This window comes from Bombus vancouverensis, chromosome 1, assembly GCF_051014615.1.
Source record: "Bombus vancouverensis nearcticus chromosome 1, iyBomVanc1_principal, whole genome shotgun sequence".
Classification (NCBI taxonomy): Eukaryota; Metazoa; Arthropoda; class Insecta; order Hymenoptera; family Apidae; genus Bombus; species Bombus vancouverensis.
Window position 1 is genome coordinate 11,129,363 of NC_134911.1, and position 25,563 is coordinate 11,154,925.

The 25,563-nt window shown below is 34.9% G+C and overlaps 2 protein-coding genes across 20 annotated transcripts; one reads left to right on the forward strand and one right to left on the reverse strand.

The window, feature by feature from the left end:
- Positions 1–11: 11 nt before the first annotated feature.
- LOC117153528 (uncharacterized) lies at positions 12–11,449 on the forward strand. Of its 7 annotated transcripts, none has more exons than XM_033327652.2 (4): positions 12–569; positions 3,512–3,863; positions 6,302–7,646; positions 7,704–11,449. In XM_033327652.2, exons 1-4 carry the CDS (start codon positions 394–396, stop codon positions 10,604–10,606), a joined length of 4,776 nt encoding a protein of 1,591 aa, XP_033183543.2. In that variant the 5' UTR covers positions 12–393; the 3' UTR covers positions 10,607–11,449. The 7 variants fall into 7 exon arrangements, with proteins under 7 accessions (XP_033183543.2, XP_033183547.2, XP_033183548.2 ...); XM_033327656.2 differs by having other exon boundaries at positions 6,302–9,637; positions 9,765–9,804; XM_033327657.2 differs by having other exon boundaries at positions 6,302–9,580; positions 9,765–9,804.
- On the reverse strand, positions 11,310–25,481 carry LOC117153530 (ubiquitin specific protease 47). Of its 13 annotated transcripts, none has more exons than XM_033327660.2 (18): positions 25,393–25,475; positions 24,058–24,112; positions 22,933–23,127; positions 22,578–22,830; positions 22,331–22,509; positions 22,073–22,247; positions 20,530–20,651; positions 20,268–20,461; positions 19,981–20,192; positions 19,695–19,915; positions 19,074–19,620; positions 18,629–18,997; positions 18,101–18,541; positions 17,756–18,012; positions 17,310–17,669; positions 17,056–17,216; positions 13,021–16,968; positions 12,515–12,742 (listed from the first exon to the last, which is right to left on the reverse strand). In XM_033327660.2, the coding sequence occupies exons 3-17, from the start codon at positions 23,122–23,124 to the stop codon at positions 16,818–16,820; spliced, it is 3,834 nt and encodes a 1,277-aa protein (XP_033183551.1). In that variant the 5' UTR covers positions 23,125–23,127; positions 24,058–24,112; positions 25,393–25,475; the 3' UTR covers positions 12,515–12,742; positions 13,021–16,817. The 13 variants fall into 13 exon arrangements, with proteins under 13 accessions (XP_076475142.1, XP_033183551.1, XP_033183554.1 ...); XM_033327663.2 differs by lacking the exon at positions 25,393–25,475 and adding an exon at positions 24,572–24,702; XM_033327662.2 differs by lacking the exon at positions 25,393–25,475 and adding an exon at positions 24,503–24,697.
- Positions 25,482–25,563: the final 82 nt, after the last annotated feature.

The following is a 25,563-nucleotide window of genomic DNA, read 5'->3' on the forward strand; positions in this document are numbered from 1 at the left end:
AGCCGCTGCAGTGGCGGGCTGCTCTAGGTAAACCAACTCTCCACTCTCTCTTTCTCTCTTTCTTCTATTTCGCTGTTTCTGTCTCTCTTTCTATCCTTTTCCCCGTGTAACATACGGGGTGGTGGTGGCGTCACGTAACATCGACTCACATATAACCTCCAAGAATCTTCACCAAGAACTTAAAGCAACTACGTGAACCAACAAACTAAAACTACTTGTAAAAGAGAAAGAAAATATACTAAGAAACGCAACGTGGATTCAAACTGGAGGAGGAAAGGGCGCGATCGTGAATAGGCCACACGCGACACTTCAAATCAGCCAGCACATCGTCATCAGGTAGGCAGAGAGGAAGAGGAGACTGGAGGTGGACAAGTGGAAGCTCAGGGGGTGGGGATGGAGCCGGAGCAACGTGGACGCACCTCACGAGCGTCGTCGACGTCGAGCCTCGGCCGCGAGGTCCGTTGTGGCTGTCAGTACTACCAGAGCGACTCGCTTCTGCCGGAACGACGTGCTCTCCACGGTAGACCGCCGTCCAGGACGATGCAGCAGCCACCTGCGGTCCGCTGCAGGTCAGTAATAAGTCAGACCAAACATTTTATTCTACCATCGACTAATAGACCAATCTTGGAATTGCGTCCAAGTATTTGAAACGCAGTTTGGAGCTTGTCTATTGATAGTTTTCTTATACCTCTGTATATATAAATAATACGTGTATATTTTTATATATGTGTACATGTACATGTATGTATAATGTTGTCTACGTGTTTCTAGTTAGGTTATATCTAGCTCCACGTTTATGTATGCACGACAATAACCAAGCAACGCTTTGAAGCAAATGCTAGTAATTTGGTATCCAGGCTAGTTCATTCCTTTTCCAGCTGAAAATAAATGAATATTCCTTCCGATTGGTATCCCACACGCATAGATACCAGTCGATGTTGTATAGGTTACGCGTCTCGACTATGCTCGCGTTCCACCGCAGCTATTTAAGGTTCGCCCGGCTGGCTATACATAGAATCCTCGGTCAGCTCGGTTCCGCGTCCAAACTCCTCTCGTATCCCTCTGTCTATCTTTCCAATGATGTATGTGGATATACCTATGGCTGGAGTCAGTGGATGACTGTAATGTACAGGTATATACATGTGTGCGTATATGTATATGATTGGAACTGTATGTGATTTTGAATGGTGTATATCATTGTACATTTATGTACGAATGTATATGATTGCAGGTGTTCATGATTGGAAATCTGCGTATATGTATGTGAGTATAAATAATTGTAAATGTACATGTGGATAAATGGTATGAATGTAGATATATACTTTTGTTCATAAGTTATTCAATATCTAGTACATTGAGGATAAGAATAAATTTTGTTACAATTATGAAAGGGAATTAACATTTGTTAACCATTTATATTACAAAACAAACTATATTATATTATAATTACCATATATCTTAAAACTTTGACACAAACTTTATCATTTTAAATATTTTCTTTAAAATTAGCGAGTGACTGATGGACGAGTATGAATATGAGAAATGTACACGTGTAGGTATAATTTGATGGATAGAGAGGGGGTTGATGACTGTCGGAAGCGAAAGGACGCGATTCTAACCAATCCAATCCAAGTTTAAACTCGATGAAAGGGATGGATGAATAGACACGACGCGATTAAGTGGGCATCGAGTCATTGTACCGCGATAATAGCAGCACTGGTATCGATGATCGGTCTGTGGAAAGTCGTGATAACGCTCAACCAATCAGGACAAAGATAACAAGGGATTCTGTGTCGAGGATTCTTCAAGATAACCGAGAGTAACTTGTGCTGGATGATTTTTAGATGCACTGTCGAGCGTATCCACCTTTATAGAAAAGCAGGCATAAAAGAAAGTAAAAAGTTTAACAAATCTAATTTAAATTGCGTATAAATATATTCGTACTGTTGCTGCAAGTATAGTTGATTGAAAAAATCTGGAGCTAGATATTTTTGAAAATTTAGTATTGGAAGGCTGGACGCCTTTTTATTTAAACTATAAGGCATTTCGAAATTTATGAGGTATGTAAGAAACTATCAGCAATATTCAATTTAATATAAACAATTTAAAAAATTATATACAGAGTGTCAAAGGGTTTAACAACCAAACTTTTTTAATATATTCCATCTTATAATCAGTTTTATAATTGTACGTCTGTCATACTATATAACAATTAGTCATAGCAATTATTAAAACTTCTTAACAAATTTTTAAATAATTTATGTTTATATAACATTTTGTGCTTGATTGTGTATCGAAAAAGTTTAACTGTTAGCTCTAGAGCACCTTATGCACATATAATAGCTGTAAAAATATTGTTTATTAATTGTTATAAAGTACAATTAAACTAAAATTTAATATTTGAAAATTTAAGAAAGATTTAGTAGAATTTAAAAATTAATTAATATTGTCACTGTAACAGTATTCCTGCCGCCCTCGAAGAAAATTATACCTAAATAAGGATGTGTCTTCCTTCAATATTGCCCTCCTGAATAAGCCGTCTGCAAATTAACCCTGTGATCGAAACATGAATACTCCAACTCACCGCTGGAAGTCTGCGGTCTGTCCGACCAGTGGCTACTTTTTCCACTGTGACGTCGTCTTTCAGTGAAACGAGCTTGAATTGATCAGACCTCGTTCCCTAGTGTTTGCTCAATAATAAGACTGACTCTGAAACTAACAGTATTCGTACTAATGGTACAAACGTAATCACGCTCAAGATAAAATGGATAACATTAACAGTTATTTAACGTAAATGTGTAAATTAGTTGATAAGTGTTTTTTGTATAATTACTCAAGTTCTTAACGCTCAAGTTTATAAGAAAATAATTAATCGTAAAAATTACTACAAAATAATAGCGATAGTTAAACTGATCATTAACTCCAAAGACTTAAGTTAGTACGTAACATCAAAGTTTCAAGTCGACAATCCATTTCAAAGAATTAAGTTATCAAGCATATAACATTAAAATTCATGCTGACAACTAATCACTGCACAAGTTAACAAACTTTAAGCTATCATAAATTGCAAATACCACTGCAAAGATCAAGAAAATGCAAGATAACAAATAAGTAAAAAGACTGTACTATGTGCAAAGATTAACAAAACTTGAATGACTAATTACCTATTATCACCGACCTAAAGGAACCATCTTAAGAGTTAACAAAATCTAAATTGTGCATCACATCCAATAAGCCAGAATAACTTTAAAAATTAACAATACCTATAATCATCATTTCAATCAAAATTACCCATTTATACAAAAGTCATCCATTACCTCCAAAAGAGAACCGCTTTAAGAATTAACAAAGTCCAAGCTACAGATAACATCGAACAAGATAATCTCAAAAGTTAACAATATCCAAATTGTCAATTAACCATTTGTATATGAACTAATTTTGAGAGAAAGAAAGAAAGAAAGGAAAAAATGCCGGTTAGAGCGAGAAGAAAACAAGTGACTTTTCGTAACAGCGAGCACGAGTACGAACCGATCGCGGCGCCGTCGCCATCGCCAAAGCCGGCGACGGCGCCGGTCGTGCGAATCACCGACACGGATGTGGTGCCCGTCGCTGACAGCGACGACAGCATCGACGACCGGGCAAGGCTACCGCCGGAGCTGACACGGGCCGGCGATGTCGTCCTCCCGTTGGACGGCAAGATCGAGGACACCGCGATGGAAGCTCGCGAGCTCGTGGAAACCGGCGACACCTCTGAAGAATTGGAGACCCCGCAACAACTGCAGGAGCGGCTCGAGGAACGATTTTTAAGCGCTGCTACTCCAGGCGCTGAGTCCAGGACTGATGGAGAGGTCAACACTAGTCAAGTGAGTAATTTTTCTCTGGATATATGATTTTTGCATATACTTATGTACAGTTTAATTTTATTGATAATTTTTATTTATAAATCTTTTGTTTACAGTTTTGATCTATCTTTTCTTTCTTGTAGGATATTTTTGATGTGTGAAGTAGGAATTGGAAACATTGAGAATTTGTATTAAAGTATCGAAATAGAGTATTGAATATTGAAAAGACAGAATTGTTAAATATATTTTCAATTCCATTGTAATATTTAAAAATTTTTGGGTTCCATTAGATTAATCATAATGAATTTTCTGAAGTTGATATTACCAAGTATCTACTATTAAATTAATGTTATTCTGTATTTTTAGTTAACTTGATATATTTATGTTCCTAAGATTGTACTACTAATTATTACTAAAATTATATACAGTATCTAATAATAACACACATCGCGTCAGCTGTAACTAAATTCTTCCAATGATACGGATGACGCACTGACAGTAGGTCACTAGAGCTGGAAGACTCAGTTTCTGAATACTTCATACCATACAATACAATAATACTTCATACAATAATAAGATTGAGTCAGCAAAATGTGGGAATTATTTTGATATGATGAATTCATATTCCTGAAGTTACACTCTTTAATATTAAAAATATCAGCTACATAAAGATCAATATTTTTCTAATTAATATTTTTTCAAACTTCTTATGCAAAGTTTAACCTCGTCTATATTTGAATCTATTTAAAATAATTGTTTTCTTGCTGGAAGTATGCAGACATGTTCCAGTTTACTTAAAACATTTACGTTTGAAATTTTCCAATTTTACATTTCTCCAATAAGAATATTTCCAACCTTAAATTTCCTACACATAGAATACAATAATAAAATTCAGACAAGAATTTTTCATGCACCTTATATAACAATATTCAATTGTTTTTTTCTTTCACCTTCCTACCTTAGGTCAAATTACTACCTTCATGATCTCGAAGCAAACATTTCCAAGCCAAAAATGAAAACCAACAATCTCCTTGGTCAGATTTACCCGGCAGTTATCCCAGCAATTCTCCCCATCCAAAGCAACAAATCAGTCAACGGTAACAAAGTATGTAACAATTACCTTGTCACGATTTGGACTCTTTTTTTTTATACCTTTTTCTTTTTAAGGAAGTAATTCGATGCTCATCGCTCAGGAGAAGAATTTTCCAAAACGAACACGAATTGAGGAATGTCGCGCGAATATTCATTCGTTTGTTGCCCACGAAGGCCTATATTTAGCAAAACACGCGTATAAAAAGCATTGGAGCCAACGTGTCACTGTCCGATGGCCATTGTGCAATCACATCGCGAACGTTCCAGAAAACTCGGGCTTTTCCCATTCGTTACACAATCTTATCTTGTCTCCTCATAAATCCTTAAAAGAGACCTACCGTATTTAGCACAGTGAATTGCCCTACGTTTCGTTTATTTGTAATTATAATGTTTCTAGAAGATGTTATCACAACGATTCTTAACATTTATTTATTTGTTTTTGAGAAATATTTTGTTAGATTGTAGATTCTAGATTCTAAAGTTCAGGAGAGTATCCGACCCCACATGAAAATTTTCTTCGGACAAACGCGAATTCACCATCGATGAATTTCGACGTGCATCTGGTCGGTTATGCAACACTTTAGAAGCTTTGGTTAGCGAAAAAATAATAATTGATGGATAGAAATGCAAGGTCTATTTTGAGACGCAGTAGTTTCCGCGCTCTTCGCGAACTCAAAAGCGTTTCTGACTCATTAATGTTGCGAGATGTCTTGGAAATGCAGTTTGAAAGAAAAGGAGGTGTAAACCCAGTGACAGTAATCTCTCATTGTGTCCATTTCTGCTTTGATTGTAACGACTGACTCCCGTTTTATTATTTGAGAATTTTGAAGAATATCAAAAAAATATGAAAAAAAGAAAATTATTAAGTTTATTCATTCAAAGATCGTTACATTATATAAAAAAAATATTGTTATATTTAGTAAAGAAGAAAATTTTATTGATCACAAAAGTGATAAAAAATTTGTTAGATTCTATTTCTGGAACTTCACTAAGGTTTCATACAAAATAAAACACAAAAGTATCACTATTTCTCCTTTTCTTATTCTTTTGTATCCTCTTTTCATTCACATCATACTACTTCTACCAAAATCTACCACCTACCTCACAAACCAATGTGCCCAATCTGTTTTCCTCCTTAAACGCTTCTTCAAACTCTAACATTACGTTCCTCAACCTGTAGAAACGGAATTTGATTGCATCAAACGCAATGAAACATCTCAACCATACCAAACATGTTGTCATCGGTAAGGTAGCTCACAATAAATCTCAAGCATCTCTGCAACGTCATCTGCATTCAATCTCGATCCTCACGTGAAAGAGCCATTCGATCGTTTGACGAATTAAGCATACCAATCTTTTTATTTCAGGCAGACTCATTGGCATTGGAGGAACTTCCTCTCCGTCGCGGTGCTCGCGGCTTGCCCCAACGTCTAAAAACGCAGGCTAGCAAGCTACGTTCCCGTCTGAGAAACATGCAACGACCCACGTTCGCCTTCACTGAGCGACAAAAGCAAGACAAGGCCAGGACGACAAGCAGCGGTCGCTCGGACAGGTCCAGATCCGATAAGAGACCCAGTCGAATGGATAGAATACGATCTTCCTTCTCAGAAAGACCTAGATTTAGCTTACCTGATCGTCCGAGGTTATCCTTGCCAGACAAATCAAAGTTTCATTTACCCGAACGACCGAAATTCAACTTTCCTGAAAAGACAAAATTTCATCTACCTGAGAGAGCAAAGTTCAATATCAAGAAGCCTAACATTCGATTACCTAACGCTCTGACTCGCAAGAAATCCCCTGTTCACGAACAGCGATCTACAGATTCCACGATGGGCTCCAAGAAGAATATTTTCGACTTTCCTACTTATCCGCGGATATTCGATAAAAAATCAAAGAGCAGAGGCGAATACGCGACCTCTACGCCAAAAGATTCGAGGGCACAGTCAGCAGAGAGTGCTACGTTTCCACGGACACGTAAAAGAACCGACAGATGGACTCAGAGATTTAACAAGACTACTGCTTTTGGCGACGAGGACCAATCGAATGAAGAATCTGCGGCAGAAAGGGCTCAACCTTGGCGACACCCTTCCATAGAGATGCCTAGATTGTCTATGAGCGAAGAAGGAGCAGTCACGATACCCTGGGAAGAGAAACACAGGGAGGAAGAGTTTCAATATATGGATTATGAACAGGAATCCCCAGAAATTTCTGATCGTCAGCCACATCCAAGGTCAGAAACTTCCAGGACAGAAGAAGAATCGTATAACAGAGATAGACCAGAGTCAGATCTGATATTGTATCCAACTGAAAAGGAAATATATCAACGCGATGCTAGAGAAGAAGATGTGGAAGAAGATCAAGAAGAATGGAGACCAGAGGAAAAGATACCTAAAAAGCAATTCAGACCTATTCCAAGATCCAGGTCCTTAGAAGAGGTTCTTCGAGCCAGGCAAGAAGGTTATGAAGGATCTTTTGCGATGATGGATCCAAGAAGATATGGAGTACACAAGACACCATCCGAAGAAGAAGAATACGAAGAAGACATGGATGAAGACGAGGAACCTGAACCATCATCCGCTCAATCGGACAGAGAACAACAACATTCGAGTGCCAGCTCCTGTGATCGACGTCGACATGGGGTTATTGAAGAAATTGATTCCGACGAGTTCTTCCTACGAGAACGTGGACTCAGTCAGGATGACATGACTCTTGGTAAATATTTAAATAGTGAAATCAGAGATGTTTTGAGAACAGAAGGAAATGTTTTAGCCAATGACGACATGGTACCAATTCCTCCCATGAGAAAGAGGTCAATAAGAAAGCAAAAAGAAGGTTCCGTGGAGTCATATGATGTAATGCCACCAGTCAGGCCAAAAAGGGATTCAAACAAGGTTCATCGGAGCGAATCTACGGATGAACAGGTCCGTGATCAAAGCAGTAGCGACTCCAGACACAGGATAGTCTACCAGACAGAAGGAGAACCTGCGAAACTTCCAATTGAACCGTTGGACGATATTGTAGTAGTGAAGCCTATGCGTAGAAAATCGAAATCCTTACAACGCAGTCGATCACAACTTCCTGTGGATACTCCACATCCACCATCACCAACGCCAGTGGCACCAACTCGACGGAAACGATTGCGTAAGGAACTTGAGCGTAGAAATGACGAAATAGAACCTATTTGCAATGGACACACCGATTGGACCAGTGATTCTGCCCCTGAGAAACCTCTTCCATTGCCACCTACAATGACCACAGAACAATTAGAGAAACAAGAAGTATACACAGTTGAAGAAATCATGACAACGAGTGAAGAGAATATTCAGAAGCTTGGAACGAGACTTCAAGGAGAAAAATATGTGGAGCCAGCACCTATACCACCAAAAAGAAGATCTAGGTCTAGGGGAACTTCTGTAGCACTTGATGAAGATAGGACATCTCATGGTGCAGAGTCATTGCCAGAAGCTGGTTATGTGGAGGAGGATATTCCACGAGATGACCTTGATCTAGGAAGAGAATTAATAGGTTATGCCATTATAGAAAAACGAGAGAAGCCACCTAGACCTCCTCCTCCGAGGAGAAAGAGGGACAAGTTTGCTACTACTCCCAGATCTGTTCCTCCTAAACGTCCCCAAAGAGCGTACAGTACTCTTGGCCCAGCTAGGTCTAAGGAGACTAATATATTAACTGACGATACTTATGATATGACCCTGCAAGAAACTGAGTCTACTCCATACATAGAAATCGACTCCGATGATGGAGAACACAAAAACCTCCGTAGCAGTGAAGTTCTGAGTAAAATGCAGGGACGACCACTGCCAGCTCCACCTAGACCACCAAGATCTAGAAAAGATAGATCTATAGAAAGATCCACTCGTGAGATACAACAGGAAATTGCTATGGAAACGACCACTGCCACGCAGACAGATCCCTTACCTGATGACATGGTGATAGAGGAAGAAGTAACACAGGCAAAGCTACTTGTAGCACCATCTAGCTCAGGCTCCCAGATTATGGTATCCACAGAGAGAATACCCAGTCCATCAAGTATGAGCACACCACCTGTTCCTCCTTTACCAATGTCTCAAAGACTACGTAAGGATGAACAACCAGAACCTTCATACGATACTGTCTCATTAAAATCTCCATCTCCAACTAGAGAAATGGAAGCTTTTGAGGACAAACACTTATCCGCGCCACATCTAGGTGAACCGATTCATAGCGACGAAGACACGCATTTAAAGTCCATTAGATCCGCCCTGTTTTCAGATGAACCTGTGAGGATCACCAATCTAGAAGTTGCTGACCTAAGAGTGGATCGTCTGAGCGTTTCCCAAATTGAAGCTGGTAAAATCGTTGCATCTGAAGTGGATGCATTGGTCGTTACTGCGTCTGAGTTGAAGAACATAGGTGGCAGCATGGAGGAGAGTCTGTCTCCTTCTATTATTAGGGAGTTGATGGCTATAAGAAGCCATTTGGAGACTGTGGCTGCATCCAGGGTTCAGAGTCAAAAGGAAGAGAGCAAAACGATTGAGGCGAAGACAGACATTCCCGTTGCACAGAGGCGGAGCGTCGAAAGGAAGCCTGAAGAAGAGTCAGTTTGTGGAGATGCAGAGGAAGAGAAACCAAAGAGCGAGGATCAAAAGGTTGTTAGAAAAAAAGCAAAGGATACATCAAGCACACATACACTATCGGTCGCGCAGGTAGAGGACAAAGAGTCGACACACACCCTAGCAATTTCGCAAGTAGTACCGAGTGACAAAGATACTCCTAGCACACAAACATTACTAGTTGGTCAGGGTACTGAAGATAAGTCCTTACGAATTCTAGATACAGAAACCTCTCTTTCATTGAGCCCGGATACTACTAAGGAGTCCAACATGGAAGAATCCCGCGTGTCCCTTCCCCCATCCATAGCGACCGCCATGGGAGAGAGCACGGAGCCCAGGGTGTCTCTGGATCTCTTGTCCGAAACTAGCAACGATCCAATGGACCCCACCTTCGACTCTAAACCTTCAGAGTCACAAGAATTTTTGACGTCACAGGAAAAGGACAAAGAGACTTCGCCAGAAATCAGCGAATGGAAAATACGAAAGTCAAGGTCCAGGTCGCCATCTCCAATAGGTATCCCTAGAACACGACAGACTGCTTCTCCAGTTAGATCACTACCACCTGCCATCTCTGTGACTCCGGACACACCAGACAGTATCGTGAGTCACGGCATTACCAACGAGATGCAGCCGCAACGTGCTGTAATTTCTTACACTTCATACACAGATCAGTCGGACAGAGAAAGTCAAAGAGAATCGTCCCAATCGCCAATTCCTCCCTTCCCTATAGGAGGTACTCATCTCATAGCGTTTCCAGCTTCACAAGTTCCCTCACAATTTTTATCCCTGGCCAATCCTAGCCTTGACACAGAACCGAGTATTGCAGACAGTACCAGACAATTGGTCAGAGTTCTTCGATTAGCTGGTTTAAAAGTTATGAGACATTTTGTGGGATATATGTCATCTATGGTGGGAGAGGAGTCGAGAGAGAAGATCAGAGAAGTGGAACTAACGCTGTGTGCATTGTTGCTTCTGGTTGCTGGCTTATTGATATTCTTCTTCAGCAACCCTAGAACAGTTACGCATCATCATCATTGGGACTATTTTAACCCACCAAAATAATAAGGTACAGATGGTGTAAGAAGACTATCTACAAATAGAATCTATGCTATTATGTTTGTTTCAATTGTCCGTTGCAAAGTGATTTTATATACGCATAATGGGCATTCTATTTTTACGATCGATAAGGAATAAGAGAATAGACCTAATACTTGCAGTAGAGTAATAAGTACACGTATTTAAAGACAATGAAGATTTGGTCATGCAATTAAGTAGTTAGGTTTGTACTCTATAGTTAATTGTTGAACGCTTGTTATGTGTTGGACAAATATGTATGAGTTACAGCCAATCAATTGACTGATCAACTTTTCCCAGGCGAATATTCATTATGTTAAATGATACATGTGAAAGAAATAACACCTACCATAATTTGCTATGAAAATACTTGTATTTAATTTCTTAAGCAATGAATATGTATAAATACAATGTATATACATACATATATATCATGTATGTGTATATGTATAATTCAATTACAGATACCTTATTACCAAAAATAAATTTTGCAACGACTATTTTTTTATCGACACAGAGACTTGTAGAAAAAGATCAAATACGAAATATCATCTAAAACTCATCGATCGACAAAGTATAATACGTGAAAGAAAATAAGATAAAGTTTTTCATGCCTTGTCTAACCATTTGACTAGATACGAATATACAATATCAGCGCCGCATCATAACAATTAAGATTTGAAGCATGATTTGAAGAAAATATTTTTTGATACCTTATGAACATTACAGGCTATGTACAATTTTATTTTAAAGTAAGATTCCATATACTGTAACAACAATAGACTCTAAGGAAACATAGAAAAATTAAAAAATATTGCGTTCACACAAAAAGATCTTCCTCGTACACTATTAAATCTCTCCTATCTTTGTGTGCACTTTTCTGTGAATAATTCGCCGCAATCGGCGACCACATGGAACTAGATGTAGCGTCAGTCATAGCTTCTATTATGGGTTGTCTTCGTGCCAGTGATACTTTCAACTGAATAGAAGACACCATACTGCCGTCCATTTCGCTAATTGCTCTTTCAGCAGCTTCCGTTTTATCAAACGTAACAAATCCACGGCTAAAAAGTAAATAAAATAAATAATTCAAATAATACAAATTTAAACTTTCAAATAGGATAAAATATCTGGAATTAATATTAATTACTTTTTTTCTGTTTCCATCGAGATATTTATAATATTTCCAAATGTTTGAAAATGCTTTTTTAAAAAATCTTCCGATATCTTGTAACCACATACAAATATTGTATTTCCAGCTCGTGGCTTCATTTCTTGCTTAGATGGTGGTTGAATATCTCTGTTAGTACGATCCTCTGGGTCTTGAGCACTCACAAAACTATCGTACAAATCTTTAACTCTTGGCCTTACTGTTTCTGTTTCTTCTTCCTCCATTTGTGTGGCTGAGAATGGTTGATATGAGCTCACCGTCTTTTCTGTACTGTTTAATTTTCTTACTAAACCACGTGGTCTTTTAAAAGATTGTTCCGGCCGTTTAGGAGTTTTTGGAGCAGTAATTACTCCAGATTTTATCAATTTCTTGGCAACTTCCCTGGCATCCCTAGCTTCTGTTGGCCGCTTTGGAGCTTGTGGTATTCGTTCAGCTTCTTGCTTTGGTGCTTTCAAATCTTGCAATGCCTTTTTCTATAAAAATATTAATATAAAATACATAAAAATTACACAGAAAATAACAAAAACCAAAAACATAGCCTGTAAACATATCAGTAACTTCCCATCATAAAATAAAATTTACTAAAATAAAATTAAATTAAAATAAAAAATCAAGTAATTTAAATACGATTTATTCTAATCATGCAAATACATAAATAATTAATTCGTAGTATTAAAAATTAAAATATTTATTACAATATTAAAATGTGTAAACATAACCTGTACCTTTCTTTTAAGCTTATTATATTTCGCTTGCAACATCAATTCTTCTTCTGTTAAATTCGAAGGGAAGTGTAAGTATACCATATTTTGCATGAAATAAAAACAAGTATAAATTTCTGTTTATCCGCACAAAAATTTTAAGGAAACATTCAAAGTCAAGGTTTACGTTTCACTTCACTGTTTGATGTTTCTAAAGATTTTGGCCACATACATATGTCGGCAAGCACGAAACTGAAAATGGGCGAAAAATTTCTTTAGATTCATATATCATAGATTTATCTCCATCTCATTTATAATAATATTATATCAAATAATACTATGAAATGAACAATATATATTTTCTAGAAATATTTTTTGCTCAATTCTAAAAAATTGGATAATTTTTAGGTTATGTTGGAATGTAAATAATAAATATTTTTTTAATCAATCAGAATTAAATAATAGCTTATAAAATTGCTAATAAAGTTACAAAACAAGATTTTTATTTAACTTGCTGTTGAGGCACGTACACAGCACAAGTCCAGTTAGCCCGAGGACCCGTTATAAAACCTGGCTATTTGCGGCAATTAAGATTTTCCAAACGGACAGACAGTCTTTGTCCCAAATTGACCAGTTGACAGCGACGTCAACTTCCCTTACTTTCGGAACGAGGGCTATACTATATATCTCGTGTCCTTAGACAGACCCCATCATAATTTTCCTCTGTGGCATTATTGGGACGAAAATTCATTCTTTCTTGAGATCCCATCGACGAAGGGAGCAGCGCCTTACGATCAGTACACGTTTGAGTTAGAGCAAGTATATCTTTCATCCCGTTGACCGTGGATTCGTCATCGAACCTAAGACTAACGTCACTAACATCGCAAGTGCCCAACCACCGCTGTTGATTGTCGAATCGGTAGTGTCCATACTCGTACTCAGGCCGTATCGTCGTTCTAACACAACGATGGCCGACTCCAAGGGAGGTCTATCAAACGCCCACAACCCTGTTCCTGACTCTTCTCCGACATATGAATTTGCGATTTTATCATCAAAACGATCGACTTATCTCTTCTGTAAAGTATTATATATATAGTTAGATGTTATATAAAATAAACAAAGCTTAAATCGAAGAAAATAGATTCAACGTACTATTTATTCAGTCCATTTCAAACGATTCACGCAAAGAAAGCATATTTAAGATGAATGAATGTAACAATCGGCTGAGATAAAGAGGAAACATCGGTAAAATTCAAAAAACAAAATTCAGTCACTTCGGTATTCAATTATTAATAATTATAAATAATAATTTGATTTCGTAATCATAGTGTATGATACAAAGAACAATATTCGAATTGTCGATGATGAAAAGAATTCGATAGAAACTACAATCGTAACTTGTAAAGTCCGCGCGCTACAATTATCGAGCGTTGAACTTATCCGCAAAAAGGATATAATATGATTCTTCAACGTCGTTTGTATACTCCTCCACTAACATAAATATACGTAAATATTTTAAATGTTTCAAACTATTACCAAAAAGACAGCGAAATACTCACGTCCAATTTAAATATTTAAAAAGATACTTAAGATAGTAGTAGGTACACGCAAATATCGCGAAAAATTAGCGAAATATTAAATATAGTCTTATCTTACAATAACGAAAAGACATTCCTTTTTGTTCGCGAAGAAAGTTTGAAAAGTATTAATTTAATAACACTCGAACCATCTAAACGAAAAAAAAAGAATTTCAAATTCATTAATTGAATCTTAAGGCCTTACAAACGATTCGTTAAATTGGTACAAATAAATATAAAAATATCAGTTTAAGGATTGCAGAGAATGCATAAGTTCTTTTTCAAAAATTTCCCAGCAATTTTATAAATTTCCAAATTTATTATTCGCACATACCCACTATTATGCACAAAGGACACTGTTTCAATATTTGGTAATTACAAAAACAATCATTAAACAATACCAAAGCCTAGTTCGTTAAATTACAAATAATTATAGATGCGAGATAATATAAAACTAGAGTATATTAAGTAGTAATGACAAACATGTAATCAATTATTAAACAAAAAACTATAAAACTATATGAAAGATAATTTTTTAAGTTTAGGTTTTTTAATTAATTTCCATTTTCAACTTTTCCAATTTCCTACTGTTTAAAATTTCTTTACATGATATGATAGGAAAGAATATTCATCATTTCTTCCTTTCTTATAGATATCGATAAATACAATTGCCTTACTAAAATTACTAAAATCTTAAATGTTTATAATGAAATGATAAATTATCTTAAATTTAATAAATTGAAATACAATTAATAAGAAATAGATAAATTCTTCAATTATTATAATGATATCCATCAACAAGATTTTCATAGCATTGAACTTACAACTTTTTTTGTGTTTTAATTACTCTATAAACATCTAGATTGTCATGTTTATAACAAGTTATCGTATGACCATACACGAACGATTTGAACTAGGCTTTCATGTAACAAATATATCATAAATATAAATTACAGCTATACGTTGAAAATTGTGAGAGCATTGTAAAATTGTCATACAACAATCGATATCAGTATATTTCAAAGGTAATACATATCTATACTATATAAATTCCTCCTTTTTTTTAATTTATAGAATTTTCAGTATCTCTCGATTGTTGATTAAGTAATTCAATGCACTCACTTCGTATGGTGAAACAATTGCAAAGAAATAATATAGATAAGTCTTAGACAGTCTATCAAAACGTTCTAATAGTGACAGGGAGTAACAACAACTTTGTATTTAACCCTTTCAGCACCAAAAATTTTCTAATAGTGTGGAATTAGCAAAAAAATGCCAAGTTGAACTGGTGATAAATGCAAAAAGGATGATGTGCTATGTATATGCATTGCATTATCATACATTTTAATACAAAACATATTTTTTATATGTATATATTTATATATATATTTATATATTTCTGTTTATGTATGGTGATATTGATATGAAGAAAGATATCAATATTTGATTCATAAGTTTTATTATTTACAAGCATTAGTCTACAAAATGTAAATTTGGTGAACTTCCTTCCAAGAGAAAATCTTTTATTTTCATTATATTCAAAACTCGATTCGTAGGAAATAGCAGCAATTGCCAAAAAATGGCTAAATGTTCTTTTTTGGTTTTTTCCTAGTGGTACAAATTTCCATGTACCAATAACGTGTAATGAATGATAAACATACATAATTAAATAAATTAAAATAGACTGTATAGGATAACATGCCTGGCCAAAATTAATCTTTATGTTCATATTGATAAATCTTTTTTTAACTTGATAGTAATAGCGTCAAATCTATGTGTAAATAATAAGTATTATGAAATGTAAAATTCTATTACCAATTATCAATAAATCTCATAAAACGTATCTGCTGATTCATTCAAAACAATAGCATGCATAATGTTGTTTCGAAGTAGTAATTTCTAACGAAATCCAAGCGCTACAACTACCAAATTAAATGATTGAACTCAGGACTTATGATATTATTATATTATAAGAATGCGATTTAACCTATACTGGCATTAAAAGGGTTAATTATTGTTGTGTCAGATAAATGTTTTTTTCTCTTTTTTTTATCAACAAATGAATATACTCTGTGCTGCATTTCGACATTAAAAATCTATAACATCTTTAAACAAGACGATTAGCTAAAACGTTTTGATACAGATATGTGAAGATATCAAAATTCTTAGGATTAAGAAATATATCAAGGAATTTGTGAAAATAATGTAGCTGCAGGAACTCCAATTATATGTACGTCAGTTACACACACACATATTGTAAGAAGTTCATAGTGTAAATTCGGATTATCACCAAGCAATTCAATTTTCTCCCCCCCCCTTTCTTTCTTTCTTATAATTCATTCTTAGTCAGCACTTGCATTATTTTCATCAGTATTTGTGCTCTTGAATGAGATTCTATAAGTCAGTAATCCGTACGTTATTGGGAGTATCATGATCCTTATGATCTCGAAACACATTAAAACGAAACGAGATAATCGAGGTCTGAAATCCCTTGGTAACGCGTAGTGTTTCACAAAGTCGAAGAATTTTACGAATCCGATCGATTCCAAGAGCCAAAAGGCTTTAGAGATGCGGAAGCTTTGAAATATTGAAGACTTACTGAAGCACAGAATATTTTGTAATTGTTGAGTACTTAATTCCACAAATACCTGACACGATTTAATCACTTTGTACGCAAACGTTTCATGCTCCCACACATGCCTATTTAACAATTGTTTTTCAGTGTTATTAAACGTATATTCAATGGAGGATCATTCACCGTCCAAATATATTCTAAGCGCTTTCTCTTTACGCGCATTACAACGTGACGCGGAAGAGAGTGGTAAAGAAGGTGATACTTCTCGAATTGCGATTTCATCGTACTCTTCTTGGGTTAATGGATGTGAAGTTTCCCTGCTATCTCTGTTAGACATAAATTTTACGAATCAACTATTCTGACATCTCATTGTAATCTTTTAGTGTATACCAGCTTAATTATTTCATGCATACCTATATAAGAACACAGCACCATCTTCAACATTAAATTCAACAAGAGTTGTTAATCCAATCCAGTCTTCCTCATTCTCAATTCGTACAATAGGCATATGTACTGAACCTTTCCCTCTTATTATATTTATATATTCTTCAGGTATATCCGATATTAAAGATAACTAAATCAAAATTCAATATAGTCATTTTATTAAATTCAATTACCAATTAGTTTTTTGTAATTAGGAAATGTACAAGATATTCAGTTCACTTACTTTTTTCATCATTTCTTTCAAGGTCGTTTCATCTAATACGATTTCTTGTGGTGGACCAATGTGAAATTTTATAGGATACCAGCGTCGGACAAAAACAATGACTTGATTGCTATTGGTAACTGGATCTTTATCAGGTAACTCTTGTACAATCATTTCAAATTGAGAATAATATTGGAAATCTTTAAACTTTTGATGATCTAAAAGAACTTTTGAAGGTAACACAAAACACTTTTCCCTTAATCGACATCTTTCGTATGGTATTTCTATATTATATCTTCTTTTCATTTCTGCAAGAATCTCTTTTTTCGCCTGCCCAACAGTCATGTCTTCCGAGACTATCCATTCGAACAAAAATTTGCTCTGTAAAAAGTGTCGAAAAGAAACATCATTTATGGTAAAAAATAAATAATTTTTATAAAAGATCTTAATAATTTGCGTATTCGTACCTTAGCCGAATCAAGGAAAAATTGATGTAATTTTACTGTAAATTCACCATTACGTAAAGCCCGTCCTATTTCTATCCAAAGTTTCTCTCCGTCTTCATAAGAAACAAGTTGACTAAGTAAACAGCTACATTCTGACTCACCACATTCATCAAAATAACGACAAATTTTAAAATATTCTGCAGGTACACCAACGTACGGCTCTAAGTTTTTCTTCAAAGTATTGAATATCATTCTTTTATCCACTAATACTTTCAAAACTGTGATCAAAATAATCATCATTAAATATCTTCCCTATATATTTCCCTATATTTCAAATATTTTATAAAACAAGTTTAAGATACATACATTTCTCATTATGATTTGTATATGGGGTGGCTTTGAAATAATATTCTGAATCATCGATGATATTATCCCAGTTTTCGAGTCCAACTTGGTTTAACATTTTAATGGCGCGATTACTTGTACTTGATGGAAGGTAAGGTAATTGAAAGTCCTCGTCTCCTGGAGCATCTCCAACTAAAGTTTTGTCACTATCACTGAGACTACTATCTTCGCTATTACTTTGTTCAGGAGTATGCCATTCCTCACCCTCTACCAATTGTGGGCTTGCATTTCTTACTGAAGTATCTTCAACAAGCTTTCCACTTTTTGAAGTCTCATTGCATTTTGTACTAGCATCTCGATGCGGTTCAGGAACGCTTACTTTGGATGGACTATCAGTCACAGGTTTTTCTTTGTCTTTATTCACTTCGTCTAACATTGGAATATTTAATTCTTCCAATATTTCTGCATTCAACAAAATATAATATTATATAACTATAATTTTAGGAAATATTATGTTAGTTTCATAATTAAATATAATAATCGTCTTACCTTTGCTTGAATTAGGAGGTAACTTTATACGTAGTGTTATAATGTTTTCTAACTGTTCAGCAATACCACATATTGTTGTTTCAAAGTAAGATTTATTACACTCGGCATCGGCATTCGTACATACAAAGACTTTAATTAAATTACAAAAATCTGCAACTGCTAATATAGCGTCATCATTCTGTACGAGTATCGCATCTGTTCCGTGTTTTCGTAAAACTATTTTCATGTCGCCCGGATCCATATTAATAAATTTTCCTACCACCTGCTTATATTCTCTCACTGTTTGTGTAAATAAACCTCGTACATTTAATGGTCCTTCAATAAGCTTCTTTCTAGATACGTCGACGACGTACACTTTAGTTACAATACCTATCAAATAACAGAAAAACATTATTTTTCTTTCTACTAAAAAGGTATATATACATATGCGTAAATAAATACATACCACCTCGTAGGTGTGGCTCGAATTTTTGATCTTTATCACGTATTTCTAATAATAAACTATACCGATTCACTCGATTACCCCAAATACTTGCAAACGTTTCATGTTCTCTACCTTCGTAACTAGCCACGATTAACTCATTATTGTGATCGTAAACAACTAAACGACATTGATTTAAGCTCACCGTTCCTTCCAAGCCAAAATTCTTATAAACAATCTTTGTCGTTTGAGCCCATGTAACATTAGGCGAAAAGGGAAGTCTAAAATTCAGTTTCTTATCTTCTGTAGGATGTTGACAATATACTTTCACCTTAGGTGTTGCAAGATCTTTTTCACGACTCTCCCTGTCGTTATCTTCATTTTCTTTCATCTTTTTCAACAATTCCTGTATATGTTTTGGAAAATCTTGCACTTGTATGGGCAAAGCATTGCGAGCAGAATCAATTTGTCTATACATGAGCATGTACGCATTAGTACTACTATAAGCTCCAGTAAAATATGACCTGGTTGAACCACCACCATACGTTTTCTGAATATCGTCATGAGTTATCTGTAATATAATCAGACATTTTAATACTCCTTTCTGAAAGTATTATATAATATAAAATAAACATTTGCAAATACCTGTGTTACGCTTTGATCATTGAAACAAAACCATTCGTTTGTTCTAAAATCTTTTATATAAGCATAATAATGACCACCACTAGCACTACCGCTATGAATCATAATTGAGAACAATTCATAATTGTAAGGTCCTTTTGCTGCATTACTGCTACGATTTTTTTCGTTTTCATGATTATGCACAGTACAATTTGATGTTGAAGGTCCATTACTCATATCTATACCTAAAAATAAACTACTTGAATAGGTATTAATTATGGAATGCATATAATTTATGGAATCAATATACCTTCATCATCATCTTGGTCATGATTTGTTGAATGATTACTATTAGGAAGACTGTTTTCACAGGGAGGACAATCATCATCTAATGTGCCGCTATCTGTTATAGAGTTATCGTCGCATTTCGCTAAACTAATATTTTCATCAGTACTCGGAGATTCTTGATTTGGCATAGAAGCAATAAAAGAATTTAAATTTAATGTATCTGGAAAAGTAACCCTAAAATTAAAAGTTTAGTATGAAAGTATAAGACTGATAAAAAATGATTAACAAGGACAATTTATATGCACTCACTTATCATTAAGTTTTATTCTATGAAAGGTTTTGAAATCAAAATCGAATCGTTTAAGGTGAAGTGTCAGAAGATAGGGAAATTTTGTAAATTTTAATCCTTTATGAGCATCACATTTTTTATTACATTTTTCGCAATGATACTGATTGCTTCCTTCTAAAATTTCATGTTGAACAAATGCTCTTAAAGCTTCTTCCTATTACAAAAATAAATTTTTATATAAATTTAATTCATATATTAAAATATAACATTATATATACTTACCACACTTGTGTATGCCACATTACTACCAAAAGGTCTTACTGGTAATGGTATATCAAGAAAAGTGTCTTCTCTAGATTTTTCAGTACCACACTCAAGACATTTAACATAATCAATCATCTTTCCTAACAATATAAAAATCAAATTAGAAACTCATTTCTGATATATCTAGATGTTTCAGATATATATATTCTATAGTCAAATATACAGGGTGGTTGGTAACTGGTGGTACAAGCAGAAAGGGGGTGATTCTACACGAAAAAAGAAGCCAAAAATATAGAATAAAAATCTTTTTTAATTTTTTTTTTTAATTTTTCCATCGAGACAACGATCTACAGTGAGATCTGTTATAACGTACCGCATGCGTACCGAGCGAAAATTCAAAGTCGATTTTCTCGAAAACAAAGCCTAAAACGAAAAATTTGTATTCTATATTTTCGACTTCTTTTTTCGCGTAGAATCACCCCCTTTCCGCTTGTACCACCAGTTACCAACCACCCTGTATATACCATATTTTCAGATATATATATCGGGTTTACATTAGAATTAGAGTTAGGGGCATGAAACGAATCTTTGTTCGAATTACACGTTGTCGTTATGCAATAGAGAAGACATTGACTAGTACAAATACGATTATTATAGAATTGGACAAGTAACAGTGGTAATTAGATACTCGAGAAACTAGTGACAATGATCCTAGGTTCAACAACGAATCCGCGGTCAACGGGATGATAGATGAACATGCTCACAATATCTAAGTCGGACTCTTTGTTGAAACGTGGAATATCCACCGAGGGGTACAGACACTAAGTCACTCGCTAATACGACCTCACGAGAGAATGACTTTCCGTCGCGATGATGCTGCGGAGGAAAACTATGATGGGGTGTGTCTAAGGATTCGTTGAGGATAGCCTTCGTTCAGAAGGCGAGGGAAATTGGCGTTGCTGCTAATTGGTCAATCTCCATATCGGTGGTTAGAAAAAGACGCTAACCGCCCTCGAGGGGAAGTTGCTAATGGGAGACGCCGTTCGTTGAAAAATAGGTCTCTCCTATTTTCCCGTAGTTGAGACAAAGACTGTTTGTCTGTTTGAAGGACTTTAGGTAACTAGATCTTAGTGTTTATAACGGCCCTCGGGCTAGCTGATCACGTACTGTGGAGACGCGTCGGCATCTGGTAACCATCATACCCGAAGAATAGGATCTGCGTGTGGTGAGCCACGGGACAGAAACCGTTGGAATGTTTACGGTCGCGTGCCGCTACAAATATTTCTTTTAAGGAGAGCTATAGAATTACTCCGTACCTTTGTTAGACAAAGCGTTCATCCCGTGACCGCGGCTACGTTCGGCGACTGGCTGTAGCCTCGAACCCAAGCTCATTATCACAAATCTCGAACAAATACAATCGGATCGAAAGACGACAATTGTTTAATTATGCCTATGATAGAATTTAGATTACGGTGTTAGGGGATTATCCCGAAGTTCCAAAGGGGAGGCTTCGATGTCCTTTCATCTCCGACATATATATACCATTTGGATAAATATATACCTTCATAAAGTCTGTTTATTAAATCAGCTTGTTCCGTATTTTTAAATTTTTGTTCTAAAGCATCAAACATAACTCTACATAGTTCTTGAATATCATGTTGTTGCCAAGCTTCTGTAGAATCCCAACCAAAACTTTTTGTTAGTGCTGTAGTTTCCACTGCTGATTTTGTTGATGTCTATAAACGTGCATATTTATTAAATATTTCGCAACAACCATACATTTATTAATCTTATAGATATCTGTAGATAATATTAATACCTGTAAATTTAAAAATAATTTCTGTAGTTGATATGGAATACTATTAGCTTCATCTTTTTCTGATCCTTCTACATATTCCCAATTATACAATGCATTCCGAAACTCAGGAGTCATATATAAAGCTTGTAATAGACTATTTAAGTAACATGTCATTGCTTGATTGACTAAACCGACATAGCCTTTAAAAAATAAACAATTAATGATAATACACATCTTATTACAAAAATATAAAATAAATATTACATACTTGTTTCAGACTTAATAAGACTTTTAAAATCAACATTATTATCTTCACCCCACACTGACGAATGATTAGGAGATGGTGGTGGAGGATTATATGCATTATATGCAGTCTGTTGGCGAAATTGCTTCTGCATCAAAATATCTGCTGGATCCATAACTACAAGTGTGTGCTTATGCTCAGTTGATGATTCTCGATCAAAAGAAAAATCCACACCAATTTCTGACATTGTTTTATCTTTCTTTTCTGATAAATCGATCTAATAGCAATAAAACAACTTTAACTTCTACATGAGCAAAACATTAAACCATTGATAAACGATTGTACTAACAATAGAACAAAAAGAAATATAATTACTAACCAATTTTCCACCTGATACTAAATACAACTTAAAACTGTCTGGTTGTATTTGACACTGCTCTCCAATATAAACATAAAGATCCTCACCACGGGTAGATTCATGAAGCAGAAGTCTGTCAGTAGTAAAGATTTTATTTTTAACTCCGGGTAGATTGCACTGAATGAAACATATTTGACCAGCTCTACAAACCATGGTCTGTAATAAAAAATTAGATACAACATACAATATTTGAATGAAATTTCTGTCTAAAAATAATACATATTAGATATCAAAGAAGACACAATATAGTACCTTATATAGATTCTAAAAAAATTATGTAATTTAATATCATTTTAGCTTACACAACATTAATTAATATTTGTTCCTTAGAAAAGAAACAAATTACTTTTAAACAAATTATACATTAATTGAAATACTTCAATATGAATAGCATGAAAATATTAAAATTCCAATAAATTAATTATACTTTACTTATATCATTTTTAACATATATCAAGATTATCAATCAACAAAAAGACTGAATAAGTATTACCCTAAATGTATGGAAAAAAAAGGAATAGTCGCTTTTAATTAACAAATATGATATTTAGAGATAATGTTACAAATGGATCAGTAATTTTCAGACAAATAAAATTGGCATTATGCCATACTAAAGGTAGAAAATGAGCGAGATCTACGCAACACAGTAAGATACTACTCTGCACAGTATGACACAGTAAGGAAAGCCTATAGAGCCTCCAGTTATATTTAGAATGTCTAAACGAAGACTTGGAAAATGGCTCTCTTCTCCGACATCAGAATTCTCCCCTCTTTCCCTCTTTCTTCCTCACTCTATTGCCACTTCCCTATTCTACACTTTTCTTTTTGTACAACTGCCAAATAAATGAAAGTGAGTTATATTAAGTTTAAAAAAAAACTAGACTTAATTTCCTAATGGAAAATTAAGAAAAGCAAAAATTACTTTTTACTACAAATACAAATGATAGTTTATGAACACAATGTGGTATAATAATTTTTTGTTAGTGTAATAAAATATAAAGAATAGTCTACAATTACAATGAATACAAGTCATTCTTGATATTTATAATATCTCTCAGCAGAGTTACATTCACTTTTAATACTTACTGGCAATATATATACGTAAGAGTCCAGTCCACGTATACTTCTTTATTGTTTCAATCTAAAAGATTTCAAAACAATATAAAATTGCAATTAACATTCCATCGAACTCAACATTTCAAAAAAAAATTTTTTAAAACTAACATTTTCAACTTGAGATATGTATATATAAAAATATATATCGTATTAAATTACATTTCACCAATAACTTCTTATTGTTACAGTCGCTGAAAGTAGCAATAAAAGTCACTTCTTCTTACATTTTTTGTAAACACAAACAAGACGACCATTCTTTTCTTTTATTCAAACCAACAAAACTAACGTTTTCTTTAATGAGGAATACGTGATCGAAATTTAATGTCCTAATCCTTAGCTAATCTCATACGAATAATGTGTTAAAACATCGTCATGTAACAGTACTTCATTTTCTTTTAATAAAAACAACACATACTGTAAACAAGTCACAATACGAAGAATCCACGAAACGCCAAGCATAGACAAAAATTTTTCACACTTTTACCGGTGTTACTGTGTTGTGGAGCCAATTAGACGAGAAGAGGACTGTGTTAGCGCGGTTGAAACGAAATGTTTATGCGATGAAAAAGCGATTGGCTAGACGAACGAAAATCGGCTGCGTAATAACTCAGGAGATCGGAATGCGCTCTCGTGCCAGTGGAACCGAGTTAAAACCCTCGGAGCCCGGACCTTCTGAAAACGCCGGAGGCGGATAAAAAATGATCCAGTATATGCATCACTAAATTTTCTTATTCTTTGTCATTATTTTTGAAAAATATTTTTTGCATCAGCTCAAATACATACATTTTGTTAGTGATATTATTTAAAAAAAAAATAGGTTTTTAGCATAGGCTCGAATGTGACCCGGTACATATATATGGAAATTTTGTTATCTTCTCGTCATTATTTTCGAAAAGATAGGTTTTTAACGTCGGGTCAAAATGACCCATCTTTAAGGGTTAGAACAAGAGTACAAACGTTTTCATCACACGACGAACGAAACTGTTGCCTGTCGATACGTACGACTGTTGGATTATATTAGTTAGCCTAAAAAGAAATGGAAACATTCAATTGATGCGACGCCAGTTTGTTTACTAATCCGACACTAATAAGAATAAACGTAATAAAAATCTTATGAAATAATTTGCCAAATACTCCTCTGTTCTTGTTTCATCTCAACTTTTTAAAATGACTTACTCTTGAATGACTCTCGCATTTCAAATTCGTTAATCATTTTTAGGTTCTTTTATCATATGGATGAATAAACGATGTAGTTTTCTTGTATGTCGATAGAGAAATTTTTCGGTGTAATACTTAAACTCTTACCGAAATCACTAAGAGACATGTGCGACGTTCACTTTACGCCATATTTTCTACACAACACAAGTTTAGTGCTGCCATGTAATAATGCTATTATACCAGTCGAAAGCATTTAAGCATAGAAAAGATGTAATGCAGATAAACGATTTGATGTATTTTTATAGAACTTTATTTGGG